Raw genomic sequence first — 19,937 nt, forward strand, 5'->3', positions numbered from 1 at the left:
TATCCCCTTCACTTTTTAAGACAGGGTCTTGCTACATTGCCCAGGCTGGTCTTGAACTTGTGATCCTCCCCAGTCCCTGGAATTACAGGCATGCACAACCACACCTAGCTTAACAACCCATTTCCTGACTTTTTCTTGAATGAAGTGAGAACAAATGCAGACATTGGCTTTGTTCTCCTCAGCTTGGTGATCCTTTGTGTAGCAATCCCCCATTTCCTCCATATTTCAAATGAATAATTTAGATCAAGGCCAAAAATAATTTTTCCCTTAATTTTTAGCATCATTGGAAAAAACAAGAAATTAGCATGATAGATGGAAAAGGGAGGGATTTAGAGAAAGTCTGAGGGACTCAAATTACTGTGGAAATGAGATAAAGCTAATTAATTACCCTCCACAAATATTATAACTTTCTTCTTTTCAATCTGTTAGTTTCCCAGCAACACCCTCAGTATTCATGGAGGATTGGATCCAGGACACCCCTTGGATTGCAAAAGCCACAGACACTCAAGTCTCTTAATAGCACAGTATTTGTATATAACTTCTGCAGAGTCCTCCCACCCCATATTTTAAATCATCTCTAGATTGCTTATTATACTTAATACAAGGTAAATGCTATTTAAATCCCTACTATATTATAAAGGGAATAATGCTAAGGAAAACAGCTGTATGTGTTCACTACAGATTCAATTTTCCCCAAATATTCCAGAAACATGCAGGCTGGTTAAATACATGGATGCAGAACCCACAGATACACAGGGCCAAATTTCTCTTCTTTGGTTTTCAGCCTTTCAAGTAAATCAGTTTAATAAAGAGAAAAAAATAAACAAATCAGACTCTTTTCCTTTTTCAGGAGGTAATAAGTCAATTATTTCTAGAATTGATTTCTATTTACCCTCTTTTTATTATAACCCAATATGAAATCATAGTTCAGTTAAATGCCACAGCCTCCAAATGATTATTGAGAAATGACAGTCAACTTTAAGTTATGTACTGCACTCACGATAATGGGAAAGGTTCTGGTTTCAATAAAAAGCCTGTGCCCTACTGATATGGGGAAAAGAAAACACAAAACAAAGAGCTGGCAGGAAGGAGTGGATGGCAGGATTTGTACACGCCCGTGGAATGACGGACGTGATGCTCATCTCTTCTAGCTTGACAGAAACAATGAGGTTTTTCCTTTGGTCTTCCTGACCCACAGTAATGAGTTTTACCCGAGGACCAAGGAAGGAGAATGTTTAAATAATAAACTGTGTTCCTGTGGTAGGTAAAAGTACATTTATTAAATATTGGTAGCACAAAGGAAGCATTTTTAAGAGTTCTACAGTCTCCAGGCTGTCTTAGATAAAAGAAAATGCCTGAGGAAAATCACTGAGAAAGTAAATAAACAATTTTAACAATAAGAGCAGCAAAATAGGACTGGAGTTGTGGCTCAGTGGTACAGTGCTTGCCTCGCATGCGTGAGGCACTGGGTTCGATCCTCAGCACCTTGTAAAAATAAATAAATAAAATAAAGGTTGTGTCCATCTACAACTAAAAAAATATTTTTAAAAACCCAGCAAAATAGGAAATGAGGGGCCCAAAGAGCCTATTGTAAAAGAAATCAGGTGATCCATCAAACATGTTCTTCGTGAATAGTATGTTGGGATACTACGACTATATATAATTTTTAACTGAATATGTCTTTAACATACTATAACACAACCAACCCTCTGTAAACTTTCTTTGATCACTTTAAAGATCATTAGTCCAAATATTAACTAATCCTTTCATTTATTCATGAAGAACAACTTTAAATTACTCACTTTCAACATCTGATGTTGGACATTCAATGCACTGTATCTGCTATTGGAATCTTGCTGTAAATTGGAAAAAAAAAAAAGTCAACAAAAGGAAACTAATCTGGTTCTCTTGCTAAAGACAGCTTCAAGGTCCTAATAAAAGATTTTCATTTATTTCACATGTATAAGATAAAAGTGGAATTCTATGCTTGAAACCGGATGTCTCTAAGGGCTACCTCTCTATTTAATAGCAGAAATAAAATTTTTATATTCTCATAGGTTTGCTAGATTTTAGAGAAGAAAATGTGGGACATTGAATCATAAAATGAAAGGATGGCAGGGCCCTTAAAGAGATAATTGAGCTCTGCCTCTCATAGTCTGAAGAACCAAGCAAGGCCCAGACACAGGGAGGAACTGGCGAGACACATGATCACGGCACATGGCTAATACCTTGCTCTGGGTGCTCCAGGCAAGGGGGGAAAGGGGACATGTCAACTGCACCCCAGGTGTCACAAGCTCAGCACGACTTAAGGGAGGGAAGAGAACAGATAGGTTCCTTCTCTCATTTTTGATGGGTAAGAAACTCAACATAGATGGATCTTACCACAGAATGGGAAATGGAGATAGGCCAAGGACCAGGCCCAGGGCAAATGCTTCATTAAGCAACAGAGCCAGGGCCAGAACCTGAGCTTAAGCCTGTGGCTCATCTGCATGTTCTGGTCCATGTTTCAGGGGTGCAGATCTCGGGTCCAGTGGAGCATCTGCATGTAGGGGCCTCACACACTGCCACTATCCTGGGCAGCCACATCTAGTCAATATACAAAAGACACCTGGAATGTTCCCTCCCTTCGCTATTATGATTTACCTACACCCAACACACCCCTGCTTTTCTTCATCACCAACACAAGTATATTTTTAAGTCTGTTTTTTCTTATGCTCACAGCTTCTAAAATAAGCTACATTTTTGCTTTATCATTTTATTTCACTGCCTTATGACTTTAACTTATAAAGAAAATCACATTACAAAATGCAGAATAGATTGCATGCACATGGTTTTGGCTAAGGCTTTAAAATCAAGTAAGAATTGAAAGCTGAAGGTCTCCTAGGCATTTCAAAGAACTGACTTTTCTCAGTTTTAATACCCCCAAACACTAGCATTTTATTCAACTAAGGCTTGAATATTTTTCTAGGAGTGAGAGAATGACTTGCTTTTCTCTAGTAAATTTGGACTTAACAAATATTTTTAAATGCCAATATCATTCCTTCCTTCCCTTATTCATTGCACAATTGTGTTTAAATGCCAACTCTAGGCCAGGTCTTGTGTCAAGATTACACTTGCAAAACCTAAGCAAAGTATGACATCCTATAACAAGAAATTCAGTAAACAAATAAATGAGTGAATAAAAATAATCTTCTCTGCATTGTTAAACATTGAAGCTATTCTCAGTTTAACACTATCATCAATAATGTGATAAGTAAAGGTAGATTTTAAAAAAACAACGTATTTTAAGAACTTCCTCTTAGAGCTTTTTGGATAGCAAAAGAAAAAACAATTTCTGTCAGTCCTACAGTCCTAGTGATCAACAGAATGAAATATTTTGCAATTGTATTTCTCTTTCCTTCAAGTTTCATGAAAACAAATTAAGGGGAGAAAAAACAAAAGCAAACAAACAAAAAACACTTACTCTTCCTTTATTTAGTGTTTCTTGTGCTTCTAATTTATAAACAAGGAAATCTAGGAGACAAAATGGAGAAAATAGAGTATAAGCTCATTCACTGTGGAACTGTAAAACATCTAGAAGAATAAAGGCAAACTACTCAGACTTGCAAAAAAATGTTTTAGGTTTAAATCAATCTACTTGATGATTTACATGCTTTATACTACCTCTGAATGCTTTAGAAAATTTTGAAGAAAACATTACAGTCTTCTTCCTTACCTTGTAGTTGTAAATCCTGCATCAACAAAATTCACATTAAAACCAATTGATTAAAAGTGCACTTAGAATCTCTCTGTGGTTAATTTGTTTTGAAATTGAGGGGGGAAATACTTGCACATCTGAAGACAAGGGTGATTTATGGCTATCCACTAGATGGCATACTAAAATTCTTCAGGCCCTAAAAAGAGAAATCAAGCCATCCAAGCCATCTTTAGTGCTCTGAAAACTTTATTATCCACTAGATGGCTCTATAAAATCACTCTGCATTTGAAGACAAGAAGACTCACATCCTCTCAGAGCACTGTAATGATGTTAACTTCTGTTCTTCACACAGGCCCAACTGAAAGGTCAGCCAAGCTCCCAACCAATATAAACCTCCCCACTTGCCTTTCTACCCTACCAAGGGTTCAGGCAGAATATTGACTCTGTTTTCAAGACTTATAACAAAACATGAATAACTAAAAATAAGACTGTACTTTAACTTCAAACCATGAGCTGGATGAGGGTTGTACATTATAGGAAAATCCTAACAAAAATCAACAGCATTGCCTAAAACCTGCATACAACGTTACTTTTTCAAACCGAACCAATCAGCTGTGCCAATAAAGGGTTTCAGGGATTAAAAAGAAATATTTAATTCAAAAGACAGCAGATAGTGTGATCTATTCATTGTATTATACATGGGTATCTATATGTCTCTCAAAAGTGTCATCTACTGAATAAGGCTTGCTATCTCCCACCATCTGGGACAGAAGTTCCAGATGTTAATAATTAATATATATAACATTCAGATAAAAAGTAATTTACTTCTGAAATAATACACATAACCAATATATAAATTACCTTGAGGTGGTACAAACAAGATTCCAAATGTAATCTCAAGCAGGAATAGCTGCACAATGCTTAGCATATCTCTTTCTCTATCTAGAACACTGATTTCAAGTTGATTTGAAAATATTTCAGCCAAAAAATAAATAAATAAAAGTCATAATCAAGCCCATGATGCTTTAAAATTGTACAAAAAGTACAGAAGACACATGGCACAATTTACTTACCCTCCTTTGCTTTCTTATGTTCAAGTCTTTCCTTCTGCAAGGATTTCTCTAATCTTGATCTATGTTCGTACACAACTGTAAAGAGAAGAGTTAAAAGTTTTTCTTCAAAGAATTAGAAATTCTACCATAATAATGACATCTGTTCAAAACAGGAAGAAAGCAGTGTAGGGCCCTTACACAATTATAATAAAAACAAATGCATTATACGTTCTATTTTCTTGATAAGGGATAAGCATATTAAGATACATAATTATTGGCTGACTCCCAGACAGTGTCCCCTTTTCTAGAGTTAATACTCTAGATACATCTGCTTTCTTTGCCAGAAACTGTTTCTTCCCCTGTCTTCAAATGCAGGTTATCTCTGTGAGGTTCACTATCTCTTTCTGGCCAACAATGTCCACCTTCTTACCCTCAACTACCACCTGCAGATCAGCTGTCCCCACATTTTTACTTCCTGCTCTCACCTGTGTTAGCCACTATATTTCCACCCAGATCTCTCCTCAGTACTACAAAACCAACATGATCTTCATCTGAGCAAAGACTGCCTGGACCAACCTCGTCAGGAAACCTTGGCAGCACACCACTAGGATGAAAGAGAAGGTGCAATCCCATCCTGGCCTAAGTCAAGGCAAACAGGTAAGAGAAGTACAGAGCTGGAGGGGGATGAGACTCTCCAAAGAATCCATAAAAGAGCCCACAAAAGAATGAGGCAAGTCTACCAGCTGCCAAGGCCCAAAGAAGTCAATGGCAACAGATGTCAGTTCTGTAAGACCCTCTGTCCTCCCCGCCCACCCATCTACTCTGCAGAGGCCAGGGATGCTGGTGAGCACAGGCAGTATGTTGGGGGAACCAGGGAGAAACTGAACCCAGCTCTCTTCCCTGCTGCAGGCTTCACACCTGTAGGAAGTAGAAGCTGCGAGGGGGAGAAAAGCCCAACTTTGAATGAACCAAGTGTTTTTAATGACATGGGACCAGACAGAAAAACTGCCAAACGAACACTGTGTGGGTATAAGCCACTGAATGTTATGTTTTGTTTTTTCAAATCTGAGAAAAAGCAGAAGAAGCAGCTAAGTCTGTCTTAGGCTTCACCCATGAACAGAAAACTTGGCAGCCTGAGTGGCTGGAACAGGCAATGAGGGGACATGGGGAGAGGATGGATTACATTTCTGATGTACCCTTTGGATCCTGTTTGTTCAGCATTGTGTAAGTATGATCTCATCCCCTGGCATGTGAGGCCAAACCCTTTACTCCATTCTTTTACCAGACCCGAGCTCCATGGCATTCCATGATTTCACCATCAATCACCAGCTGACAGGTATGATACACACAACTTCCCCAATGCTACCGGCTGCTGCCAAAGTCATCATGGTCCCAGCAATTCGCCTCCCCAGCCCTACTATCTGCTTGTGCTGCTAAAGGGATTCTCCTGCCCTTTTCCCTCCATCTCAGCTGCCATTTTCCAGCAACTGCCACTCTTTTTCCACCACAGCCACTATCTCCTGGATCCTCCACCTTCTCCCACACTACATCTCGTCCTGTCGTCCCACATAAGCCTCCCTTTCCTGGGATTCCACATGCAGCTGTCACAGACCCTGTGCCTTCTAGCACCCCTGCTAACATCTCTGCCAAAACACCTGGGACTCCTGTGACCACACAAACTGACCTGATGCAGTCCTCTGATGGCATGGATCCTCAGTCAATCACCAAAATAAGTCCTGTCCCATTTCCGTCCTTTACCAGGCTGCCTATTTGATTCACAAGACATCCTTTTCCCTCATTATTACTACAAAGGGATTCAATACAACCCCACATGTATGGGTCACTACCTGGACTAAAATTCCTGTGTTGGGAAACTACATTTTTTTTCAAACATTTATATGTGTGGTCCTGGGTCAACTCCAAAAGCCTGTTGAAATAAAAAGATTTCCTGGATTGCTACTAATATCCTCATCTTGAATGATTTGGTGGATAAACAGACAAAGGATAAAGATTAACACTGTATAGGTTCAGTAAGCCAAGCCCTAAACTGTGCGCTCATTCCACGACAGGGAACATAAGGGAAATTAAATACTAAATTAAAATACTATCATGATACAACAGAGGCAAGAATAGGGTGTTTCAGGAACACCTAAGCTGCCCTGCTGGGCACAAAAACACGGCGTCTCTCCTAATCCACTGGCCAAAAGTCTTATGGTCTGGGTAGAAGGCTGTAGGAACATAAGCATGAAGGTGAAAAGGGAATCTGAAGCCAAGCACTGAGGCACCCCCATCTAAGTCCAGCTACTGGGAGGCTGAGGCAGGAATGTCAGAAGTTCAAGACCAACCCGGGCAACTTAGCAAGACCTTATCTCAAAATAAATAAAATGGGCTGGGGATGTTGCTCAGTGGTAGAGCATTTGCCTAGTATGTGCCAGGACCTGAGTTCTAGCCCTAGTTCTGGAAACAAAAAAAGGAAACAAAAGGGAATCTGGGTATAGTAGGTGACATTACAGACTGGACTTCAGCAAGCATGTGCTTCATTTTTAAAGGAAGGAACAGGCAAGATCTTGCTGAAACCATTGAAGCAGAGGCAGTGAGTCCTAAGCCTAGGGGCTTCTGAATGGGGGTCACCCACTAAGGGGGAAACAGCCCCAGCACAGCAACACCATGATGATGGTGATGATGATAAAGAGCAGGACAGTCAAGAGGCATATGCGAGGGCTGGGGTGCTCATCACCCACCCCCAGCAACCTCGGGTTCTAAATGTTAAATATTATTATGAAAAGCTAAGGATAGAGAAAAAATTGAATTTAAAATCTGGTGAAGTTATTTACTTAGTAAAATAAGGCAGCAATCACTATCAAGTCTCTTGCAAAGTGTGGTTCCAGGAAATCAGGTAGTGATGATTTTTGACTGAGGAAGCAGACAACTCATCAGTGTGATTTCATTGTCAAAGAGAATAGAGTCCACCAGATTGGATCAAGCAGAGAGGGAGCACGGGGGATCCAGGTGGAGTGTGCTGCAGAGAGGTAGGAGATGGTGTTTCAGTCTATATTCTCTTCCCTGGAATTCAGTCAAAAAGATAATGTGCAACCTAGGTCCAAAGGACCCATTTATCAAGCTGAACCATACAACTGTCTCTGACAGTCTCATTCTCAATGGGAATTTACACATTCGACATATTAGCAGCAGTATGTCTGGAGAGCCAGGAGACCCTAGGATACTTACTTAAAAACTGTCATAAATAACTCATATAAAGCCTGTGCAATGCCCCCCACCCCCCCATGGAGGCATGTTTGTGCACTCTGGTAAAGATTCAAAGATCCTGGGAAATCTGAAACACATGCATGACTACACAGTCACATCACTAATTATAAGGTCTAAGGCCAGACAAATGTGATTTTGCAAATATGGTAGGAAAAAAAAAGATATGGTAAACAGGAATGAAGAATATATGAAGAAACCATGAGGTAATTGCACTATTAATAATGTCTTGCTCGGAACTGGCCAAGCCATTATTTCAGCAGCAGCTTCTGGTCCTGATGTAATATAACTTAAGAAGTCAGACTTGGCTTGAGGGTTGGAGGATATCACAATGCAGGAAGAGGAAAGAGCAGAGCAGCAAAGAGTGATGGAAATGTGGAGACACACTGTTCTTCATCACTCTCAGGAGAAAGAGAAATAGAAAAAGAAGCCTTAAACTATAAGCTGAGGAAGGCATATTAGGTAAAGGGCAGCAGAGTGGAAACCAACCCCAGGTTAAAAAGTCTAGAAAGAAGGGGGAAGCAGAGCACAGAGGGGAGAGGAAGGTGGTAATGTAATGGCTAAGAGCACAGACCTGTGTCTGAGTTCAAATCCCAGATTCATTTTTTATGGGGTGAGCTGCTGAATTTCTTAGCATCCGAGTTTCCTTTTAGGGTCTATAGGGATAATAACATTACCTGTTTCTTCAAATGCATACCAGAGTTAAATAAGTGAATATGCAAGAAGTCCTCAACTTCTGATTCTTTGACCTCATAATGGTACAAAGAAATATACACTTAGTGCAGACAGTACTTTGCATTTTTATTTATATAGTGACTGGTGATAGGTGACTGAACATTCTCTTGCAATGCTGGGCAGAGTTGGAAAGTGGCAGCTCAGCCAGCCAAGTGACTGAACAACCCACACTCTGCAGTGTACCCTGCTGCCAATTTATGATGCTCAGAAGGTTAGCTGTATGAAATGCATTTTCAACTTATAATACTTTCAACTTATTAGTTTATCAGGACATAACCCTATCATACATGGGGGAACACTCATATATTAAGTGCTCAGAACATTGCCTGACACACAGTGAACAATATAAAATGCTGAAGTTTTTTTAACCTATCTATTGGCTTAAAAGTGCAAGAGGAGGCAGGTCACAATGGTACTCTGGAGGCTGGGGCAGGACAATTGCAAGTTTGAGGCCAGCCTCAGCAACTCAGCAAGGCCCTCAACAACACAAACCCTGTCTCAAAATAAAAAAAATAAAAAGGGATGGGGATGTAGCTCAATGGTAGGGGTCCCCTGGGTTAAATCTTGGGTACCAAAAAAAAAAAAAATAAGAAAGAAAAGAAAAGAAAAAATGTACAAGAGAAGGAATCAAACGATCTCTCATAAGTCCTTCCCATCTTATATTTAAAGTTTAATAAAAAACAAAGAACACACACATATTACCATATATACACTGACTTGAATGGCAATAATATGGTTTTGTTTTCTTTTACTTACAAAAATTCCCTGTAAACAGAGAAGCAAATAAACATCCCCATGGCTCATTAACCCTGTAAGCCTTTTTTTTTTAAAATAAAAACTGGAGAGTAAAACATACCAAATAGAATCTTTGTGTCCTTATAGTACTTCCAGAAAATTTCACTATTTAAACACACACGCTCACATGCACACCCTTAATTTCTTTTACTAACATTTTTCAGGCTTTTAGAGTGGCAATTTATCTAGCTAGGTTTACTGTTGCTCTTAGAAGGAGGATTGCTAATCAATCCTTGTCACGGATCTCTGTTTTTCTATTTATACTATGGAATCAAGGGCATCAGTCAAGATGAACTAATGCTGCTAGATACTCTACGACAAAAAAAAAAAAAAATGGTATATAATGAGTATTCTCACAGCATGGAACGAGCCTAAGGAAAAATAAGTATAAAAACAATGGCTCAATCTCAGTGTTCAAGTTATTTAATGCAAAGTTAGACTGCAACAGGAACAGGATCTGAAACACAAGCATTCATAAGAAAAATATGAAAATCCATAATATACTCATTTCCTCCCCTGCTTACTGAAAAATGAATATAATTTTTTCCATGCAGTGAAGAATGGAAAGAGGTTTTATTTCCTCTTAAAAAACACTCAGGAGTTTTAAAAACATGCCAGCTTCCTGCAGCAATTTTCCATTTTAGCTCTGACTTCCATCTGAAAGCCACAAAAGAAATTAGCTGTATATATTCACTTGCGGGCAAAATAGGCATTTATGCCCAGTTCAGAGCAAAGTGCTCCAATTCAGAATTAGAAAGTGACATTCCAAAATTAGGCAGAAATCACTGCTAAGTCCCTTAACACCTGAAGCCAAGGGACCGCAAATGTTTCTTTGGCGGCAGTGACAACCCATGGAACTTTGCTTTCAGTTCAGACTATAATCTGATGTTTTTATCTTTACAAAGCAAACAAGTGACCCAGGCTTGGCATCAAAGTCACATCAAGATCTGGAAGCAACTTTATCATCTCTGTGTGATCAAAGTTAAAACAAACCCATCTGTGCTTTGGAGAACTCTGGCTGAGGAAAGTACCAGAGCAAGAAGGACGACCCCCCTCCCTCCCAAACTAAAATGAAAAAAAATTTAAAAAGGCACATAAAGGAAATCAATGCACACAGTTCCCAGAACCCAACAATTTTAGGTTTTGGAGGTTTATTAGGCCTAAAGGCCTAGATATTTGTTATAGTCTTTAAGAAAAACTTTGGGTTATGGTTCTGGTAGCCAGAAGTAGGGTGGAAGCCAGGCACGGGCCCACCCCTCCTCCACAGAACAGTGTGCTGGTGTTTCAACATGAAGACAACACAACAGATACGTTTTTTCCAACTATCTTTTCTTCCTTTCATAATTTTACTTCAAGTCTAAGAAAGAAGACAGGAGATTGCCTTAGAAAAAAATAAAACAAATAAATAAATGAAAAAAGGAAGCAGACAAGTATTGCCATTCCAAAGCTCATACTAGATTCTTCCTGCAGCCCCCAGAGGTAGGGAAGGAAGGGGATCCTAAGGCACAGCCTTCTCTGCACCCTGTTCATGCTCACTGTGGTCCTTCACAGATGACTCCAAACTTTATTAAGTCCAGCTTTTACTTCTCACTCAGTCCAGTCTCACAATGCTATACCTTGGATCTGGAATGTACCCTAAAGGTTATGTGAAAGGCTTAGTTCCCAGGGTGGTGCTACTTGGAGGTGGAACCACTAGAAGGCAAGGCCTAGCAAGAGCTTCTCAGGTCATTGGCGGTAAGCCTTCAAAGAAGATTTTGGGACCCCACCCACCATCCTTTCCCTCTTTTTCTGCTGTTCTCTGTCTCATGATGTAAGCAATTTTCTTCTGCCATGCCCTGCCACCACAATGGCTGTCACATACCCAGAGAAATGGAACCAAAGAATGGATTAGGAATGGGAACCTCCAAGACTGTGAACCAAAATAACCTTACCTCAAGTACTTTGTTGTAGTGACAGTTAAGTGACACACACAACCTTTCCAATCTCCTTCACAATTTATAGCTGAATTCAATTATTAACAACACTACATGTTCAAGGCCAGGATGGGGCAACCCCTCCCAATTCATATGCTGAGTGAAACCAAAAACCTTCACAAGGCTTTACCCACTGTTCATGACCTGTTCTGGCTCCACGGCCTCCTTACTCCCTGAACATGCCAATGTGCTATCACCTTAGCTGCCCATACTGCCTTTTCCTTGGGTTTCCACTGCGTCTTCTCCAGGTATCTAAAAGACTAGATTCCTCACTTCTGTCAAATTTTTACTAAAAAGACATCTTCCTGCTAAGGACCACCTCTCCAACCTGTCTCCCACCTTCCAAATTTCCAATCTCTTTTCCTACTTAATTTTTCTAACACTGATTACTATCTACTACATATTTTGTTGTATGCTTATCCCACTGGAACAAAAGCTTCTCATTTGCTCAATTTCATTTTGATATCCCTGATGCACTACTAGATCACAGGCATTCTATAGATGTTGGGTGGATGAATGAATGAGAGAGAGAATAAGTGAACAAACTACCAGCCTTGTAGCCTGTGACTGGATGATTCCTTTTTCTTCTCCTTTGTATGTCAGGTCCCCATTACTGCATCAGTCTCCATCCCTCAGTTCTTAATAGCTAATGGTATTCAATAATATTTACTCAATGAACAAATGTATTTTGAAGACTGTTCGTTCTTTCCTTCCTGTGTCTGCCATCCTTTATGCCCCAGCATTCCTAACTGAATTCCTACACTGCCTGGCTCATTAGTACTCACACATCCCAGAGAACAGACAGATAACAAAATAGAGATTAAATATAAATTCATCTGTTGATGTATAGGCTCATAAGATTAGCATTACTTAAATCACAGCCCTGAAATATAGATGCTTTCAGAATGCTGAAAGAAAAAAAAAAAAAAAGAACAGTCTGATTAGATACTTCTCTACTGCATGGCAATTGCAGTATTTTTTTTAACTGCACAATAAAGTTCCTATAATAGTTCACACAAATGTCTATTTTTAAGTTTGCTAATGCATACAGTCTATGAACTAGTTTAAGGGGAAATTTTAACCATGATTTGAATTGGTGCTTAACTGCCTCTTCTATTTTAAATAAAAATATACTTGGGCTTTTCCCCCATGCACTCTCTAATTGAGATTCGGATTTTTCCAGCAAGGGCTGTACTAGCTGACTTAGGATATATTTGTGTGCACTAGTTTTCTTTCTGGCATTCTTTCAAGTGTTAAGCCACTAATAATCATTCTGATTTTCAGACGCAATCTATTCACTCTGGGGAAAGGATTCTTCTTTCAACAGCACAGAGCTACTGTATTACAGCCCAACATGTTCCAGACACCCTGGGAAACACCAAGGTGTAGGAGTTACTCTTACAAAGGCTTACAATCAATCAATTTAAGTTGTCAGAAGAGGCTAAGACAGGTAAGACAGAAGATGATTATAGAGATCACCAAAGGTTAGGCAGGCTGGGACGAAGCAATGGTTGGCTGAGCCAGCACATTTTACTAACTGAATCTGTTAGAGTGCTGAGGGGAAAATATGCTCCTATCCCATGACAATGCTTCACTCTAGAAAGCAAAGCTATATTCTTAAAGACGTGCAGGACTGCATAGGTATATACAGGTTAGGAAGGCAGGGATACAGAGTAATAGCAACCAGTTATTCTAAGGTTAGATATTATCAATAGACCTGTGTGGCAGAGGTCAGATTTTATCTGAAGAGCCTATAGTATTTCAGGAACGAATGCAGGAGAGAAAGGAGAGGAAATGGAGAGGGGGAAGAGACAGAAGGAAGTTTTCTGGTCCCACAGACTGACACAAAGGTGTGTTAAGAATACCCTTAGGGTGAGCTAAATATGCAAAGGCACACTGTCTTTACAATGCATCTATGAATTTATGCATATACTCTTCAAAACTGATGTGCTTGAATCAAACAAAAAAGGACATTTAATTTTCATTAGTTATCTGATATTTCTCCCCCCATGGAAACCTACCTCTAAGAATACTTTAAGAAATGCTAGCAAGGAGGGAACATCCTAAAATTTAGTGCTCAAACATCAACCCTTAAATGATTTTTCTGTTGTATTGCAGAGAACACCCACATGCAGGTCAGAATGAACCTGGCTACCCCTGGCTTTTCCATCAAATCAATGCAGCAGTAAACAAGCATTCCCACCTTCATCGCCTTCATCACCTTCAATTTCAAGTTTTTACTTCAACATGTGAAAACGGGCAACATATCTTAGAAAAGGTTTTCATAAAATTCTGGCTTATAAAGAGATACTAGCTAAAGTCTTTTATCTCTATTACATCCTGAATATTTCATTTAACAAATCAAATATTTAAGTGAATACTCAGTATGTCAAGGCATTTAAAAAAAAAAAAAGCTGTTTTTGAGGAGTTTATATACTGACAGAGAGATACAGATGATAACTAATAAACAACAAATAATATATAAGAATGTAATTGGTGCCACGGGTAGTGGGGGAGAAAAGAATATAAAAGAGACAGAAGGAGACGGGAGGTATGGAGAGGGTGAACCAGGTTTCATTTTTAAATAGATGGCGAGCGCAGGTCTCACTGAAGAGACATTTGAGCCAAACCTGAAAAAGTGAAGCAGCTGGTTTCACAGGCAGCAAGGAGACAAGTGCTCCAGGGAGAGGGAGCAGCCCACGCAGAGGCCCTACAGCACCAGCATTCCTGGGATGTTCCAAGAGAAGCAGTGAGGTCGGTGGGGTCAGTGTGCCTGGGGAAGAGCCACCTTCCAAAGCACAGGGTGAAAGCGGGGAAAAGGCAGGTATCTGTGGGTCTCGCAGGGCTTGTGATGACTTGGGCTCTGCCTTGCAGAGAAATGGAGAACTCTTGCAGAGTCCTGAGCAGATACGCAATGCTGACTTCACAGTGATCAGTTCGACTGAATGGGTCCAAGGTGCTAACAGGGAAAGTAATTAGGAGGGGCCCTCTACAAGGGTCCAGCCTGAGGAAAGGGCGCAGCAAGACCAGCGGGGAGGTGGTGACAAGCTCAGGTTCTACACGGGCGCTGAAGAGCAGTCACTGAGCATTCTCAGCTGACATGGAGAAGGTGGCTGGTACCACAGGTTTGTGAGGAAGATCAGGAATAAGAATTTATTCATTATTCAGTGATGGACTCAGTCTGGAAATGTCAAGTTAGACTCCCAGAGAAAGGATGACACTGGAGGAAGGACAGAAAAACCTAGACAGCGGAGAAAATGTGTGAGAGCACCAAGACCAAAACAAAATTCTTCAGACCTTCCTGAAGATGAGTATAATCTGCAGTATCTGCTGAAATCATAAGCTCCTGGGCCTCAACCCAAATCAACTGCTTCCAAATTTCCAGAAAGAAGGCCCAGCAACCTGAGTATTTAGCAAGTGTGCTGCACCCACTGCTGTGGACATTTACAGGGGAATTCTGCCAACGCTGGAGTCAGCACAGAGTTTACCACAGAGCCGACAGGAAGGTGGGATACAGGCAAGGGCAGAACCAATGAGCTGGTGCTAAAGATGATTTAACTGGATCGGTGTGATTATAAAAAAGAGCTCTAAGTGTGTGGAAGACAGAGAAGAGAATCCAAGAGAGAACACAGTTTCACAAAATAATTAGGAGGTTGCCACAATGCAAAAGATAAAATAAAAATAAGCCCAAAGGAAGGTTAAATTTCCTTTTGTCCAAATATAAGAAGATCTTCAGTTTTGCCAACATGCCAATGACACAATCTTGTAAAAATGTTGATTTTTTTTTTCTAAATGGAATATACAAAACTTTAGGGAAGTGAAAAAAAAAAGTGGGACACAGAAGATGAACAGGCATATTTTAATAAATGTTTTTAAAACATATTTTAATGGCCATCAAATGTATGAAAGTTTCAATTAGTCATCAGAGAAATTCCGACTGCAATCGCAGTGCAATACCACTATTTTCTCATCAAAATATAAAAGTGACAGAAAACAAACTGAGAGCAAGAACGTGCAGGAGGAAGCTCATGCTTTGCTGACGGATGTAAACTGCTCTCACCGTTACAGAAAACTGTTTACAAGTGTTTCTCAGACCTGCTGAGGGCACACCTTGACTCATAAATCCCACTCCCAGGCATCCACTCAACCGAACACTTGACATTGAATCATCAAAAGTCACATAGGAGAGTTTTAATAGCAGCAGTGTTTACAACAGTCCCCAACTGGAACCACCCCAAGTACCTATCACAGTATAATGAATCCGTTGAAGCTGTTCAAAACCTGAACCACCACCCACCCAGGTGAACAGATGCACTGTAACCACCTAGATGAATCCCACCAACGAAACCTCAAGGAGAAAAGCCAGACAGCAGAGTGCGACTTACTCAAGGATTCTATTCATGAAAAGTTAGAAAACAAGCAAACCTCATCTATGGTGACAGAAGACAGGCTACTGTTTATGCTGTGCATGTGGCAGGGGCCCAGGCAATGACGGGAAGACAGCAAGAGGGAACATTTTGGGGCAGTGTGGTGTTTTGGTTCTTGGTGTGAGCGCTGGCTATGCTGTCTGCCTTGTAAAAACTCACTGAGTTGTACGCTGCTGACTTATGTACTTCTATGAATGTATGATTTGATAATTTGCCAAAAATTCAAGAGATTTATGATATAGCTACCTGTCTATATAAAGTCATGGCATTTGTTATTTTTAGTTAAATAAATAAAATTATCTGTGAAATGTAATATAAAACACATTTAGATATTTTTAAAATTCTTCATATGGTTAATATCAATGTACACATCAACTTAAGTCATTTTTTTTTCCTTCTTCTGACCATTTTCCAGAGCACACTTCTCAATGCTTGAGATAAGGCATTTGGGGGATTTCTGCCTGATGCCGGCCCTGGAGACATCATCCTAAGTCACAGGGATGATGTGATGAAAACCGGGATGATTGCCATTTCCATTTGTTCCATGGGGGCATATTCATGCTTTTTCTATCACCAGCTCCTGAACATATTGATTTTGTTTTTGGTTTGCTTGTTGTTATAAAAAGCCTTGCTTACAAAGACATTTTGCATTTGCAATTGTGAGGACACAATCTTGGGAATAAATACCCACATTATTTTAAACAATACTGCAGTCTTTAAAAAAAGATTTTGTCAGGTGCCCTCCAGAAATATCTAACCACATTAAACAAGGTCATTTTGGGCTAATGTGTCTTCCTCACACAGTGCTCTGCTGTTTGAAATAAAGCAGTGAAGAAAGCAGCCAGTAATAGCGGAGGCTTTGTACTGATTCCAGTACGAGATGTCTTCTTTTTTGAGGGGGGGATTTTGCAAAGAGAAAGGAAACTCACTTGTATGTGCACATATACAGTAATCACTGACAGAGGGAGGGGAATGAACAGGAGCAAAATATGTTTAGGGTACTGATTCAAAACGCAAAAGTGACTGATTCAAAGTATACTACAAAAACAGATTCAAGGATGGGTGAAATGTGGACCAAAGATCAAGGGAGATGAGGAGAAAGTACATCGTTCGTTCCATTTTTCGATGTGTTTCATGTTGAATGGGGATATCGAGGTAGCACAGAGGAGCATGGACACTAATCCAAGTAATGTACATGCTATTGGCAGCTGAAAGGCCACTATGAGGAAAGTCTATGTTTCCCACCACTAACATGACTAAAACCCACATCGGACCCCCTGGAGTATATCCCTGTTTCCTCCACAGCCACCTTGAAACATCCTGGCATCCGATGTGGATGTCCACCACTACCAGCTGCTCAACTACTTCTGTTTACCACTGAGGAATCTTAGAACTGAGTTATAAGAAACTACAAAAAATCTTCACTGGTGAGACAAAGTTGCCAGTGTATATCTAAAATCTGCTTCACCAGTTTGATTGGGATTCTCAGTGAAAATCCTGTAATCTCATTTTTGGCAACTTGAAGCTCTCCTTTAGGACAACAATCTAAAAATTTGCAGACTTCAAAAAAAAAAAAGTTTTAGGTTCACAACAAAATTGAAATAAAAGGTCAGAGATTTCCTTATGCCACCCTTCCCATTTCATTTTTTCCTTTTCTCATATTTGCTACAGAAAATGAATACTTTCCTGAGGGTTTAAAAACACATGTGGCCCTGAACATGGGTATCTTTTGTCCTAAGATACTGGGCACTGCTACATGAGGGGAAAGGGGTGGACACTTCATTATTTACTTTATTTTTTAATATTTTTTTAGTTGTAGACAAATACAATATCTTCATTTATTTATTTATTTTATATAGTACTGAAGATCAAACCCAGTGCCTCAGGCGTGTGAGGCAAGTGCTTAATCACTGAGCTACAACCCCAGCCTTGGGGTAGGAATTTTAATCAGTAATCACTGCACAGTGTGTAAAAGAGTTATTCCTCCTTCATTCTTTAGGAGAGGACACAGTATTTAAAGAAGATGTGGGTTTTAGGGTAGATAATGGGAAACATTTGATGAGGGCGGGAGGATGTAGAAGGTTTTTGTAATAAAAGCTTTACTGGTGGGCAGGTCTGTCCTGCATCATGTGAAGAGTCAACTGAGTTGGTAAAGGCAAGACCTCAGAGGCCTCCCTGGGCTGATGATATCCATCCTCTTCTCCCCTAGTACCTTTTAATCTATAGTCTTGTTTTTTTTTGTTTAGTTTTGTTTTTTTGGTACTGGGGATTGAACCCAGGGTCACTCAACCACTGAGCCACACCCCCAGTCCTATTTTGTATTTTATTTACAGACAAGGACTCACTGAGTTGCTTAGTGCCTCAGTTTTGCTGAGGCTGGCTTTGAACTCGCCATCCTCTTGTCTCAGCCTTCCAAGCCACTGGGATTATAGGCATGTGCTACCGCACCCAGTAGTCCTTAGTCTCTTTAAAATGTTTTATGTGTACATCTTTCATTCCCACTGCATTGTGGGATTACTTATGAGAAAACTGACCTCTTTATAAACCTGTGTCCTAGCCTTGAGTCTGGTACAAGACCACTACATGCTATTCGTTAAAGGACTGATTTTTGCAAACAAAAGAATAAATGCATCTAAGGCCGAACGTGATGTTACCACTGTAGTCTTTCTATCAAATGTTATTTCACAAAAAATACATGAATATAAATATTTACATGAAAAATGTAAATGGTTACATTTGAGACAAGACTGCTAAGAGGCCAGTTTTAAGAAACTTTAATTTCAATACAGCTGATTTGTACCATTATAAGCACAGGAATTCACTGGCAACCTCTAAAGTTTTTATATGAAAGGTAGAAAATATATCTACATTTAACAAAGCATATTGAGAGTTTTGGAAGCACAGTAAAAAAAAAAAAATCAATCAATAGCCAGGCTGTATGGAGAGGGAGAGAACCAGATGCTAAAAGCAAGAAAAAAATATTTGATATCAGCATTTTGATTAGACTTTGAATTTTTCTATTCCACCCCATACCATAATCAGAATTCAGATAAAATCTACTGAAAAATAACTTAAATGAGACTGGGATAAATTAGCTTGGGAGGAAAAAAAAGATAAAGGAAAAATAAACAGAAAAACAAACAGAAGCAGATAATGCCAAGAGATAACTTAATGAGGACTTTCAAGTAGTTTGAGGAAAATAATGCTAGCCAGAGCCAAGATTCCTCAGCAACTATCTGACTGACAAATCCGGTTCTGTCCCCTGAGTCAGAATCTTCACTTTTTTGATTCATCAGCAGTAGAATGAAGTAGCTGAAGAGCTGAGTCATCAAGATCCTACCCATGTGTCAATTCTGTGATTTTAAAGATGCACATTTATAGTAAAGGGAAAATGTACAGAGGGTCCTCGACTTCAACACATCCATCCACTTGCAGTTGTTCAACTTCATAACTGTGTGGAAGTGTTGTGTGTTTAGCAGAAACCAAAATGAAACTTTGAATGTTTCATTTTGATTTTTTTTCCTCAGGATAGAAATAAGCCGTACAATACTCTCTGGAGGCAGAGAGCTGAAGCACCCAGTCAGCCATGGGATCAGAGGAGAAGCAACTGGTCTTTAAGCGTGCTATTGTGCTAAGCCAGGATGGTGCATAGGTTAGGTGCACTCAATGCATTTCCAACTTGGCTGTGAGTCAAGTCAATTTCAACTCATGGTGAGTTTACTGGGATATAACCCCACAGTGAGTCGAGAAGCATCTAGTAGTATCCGCAATATATGATTCATTTCAAATTGCTTTTGAATACTCTGAATGACTTAAATTTGAATAAGAAAGAAAAAGATTCAGTTTAGCAAAATGCTGGTAAAGGCTCTAATTTTTAAGGAAAAGGATTTTACAAAAGACGACTCTGTCACTTAAAATTTTCAATGACTTGAAAACTATTACATGTGAACTAAGATCCTATAACATGCTTAAGTTGTCCAAGAGAGGGACATTC

General features: G+C 39.6%; 1 protein-coding gene across 5 annotated transcripts in view; it reads right to left on the reverse strand.

Moving 5' to 3' along the window:
• Golim4 (golgi integral membrane protein 4) overlaps positions 1–19,937 on the reverse strand; it is a 76,950-nt gene that overhangs the window by 30,498 nt on the left and 26,515 nt on the right. For all 5 annotated transcript variants that reach the window (XM_005332507.5, XM_078043605.1, XM_078043606.1 and 2 more), the window contains 3 exons: positions 4,771–4,845; positions 3,464–3,513; positions 1,803–1,856 (listed from right to left, as the gene is read on the reverse strand). In XM_005332507.5, the coding sequence (XP_005332564.2) occupies positions 1,803–1,856; positions 3,464–3,513; positions 4,771–4,845 (179 nt within the window). The remainder of the gene's footprint in view (positions 1–1,802; positions 1,857–3,463; positions 3,514–4,770; positions 4,846–19,937) is intronic.

Source organism: Ictidomys tridecemlineatus, chromosome 3 (assembly GCF_052094955.1).
Source record: "Ictidomys tridecemlineatus isolate mIctTri1 chromosome 3, mIctTri1.hap1, whole genome shotgun sequence".
Lineage (NCBI taxonomy): Eukaryota > Metazoa > Chordata > Mammalia > Rodentia > Sciuridae > Ictidomys > Ictidomys tridecemlineatus.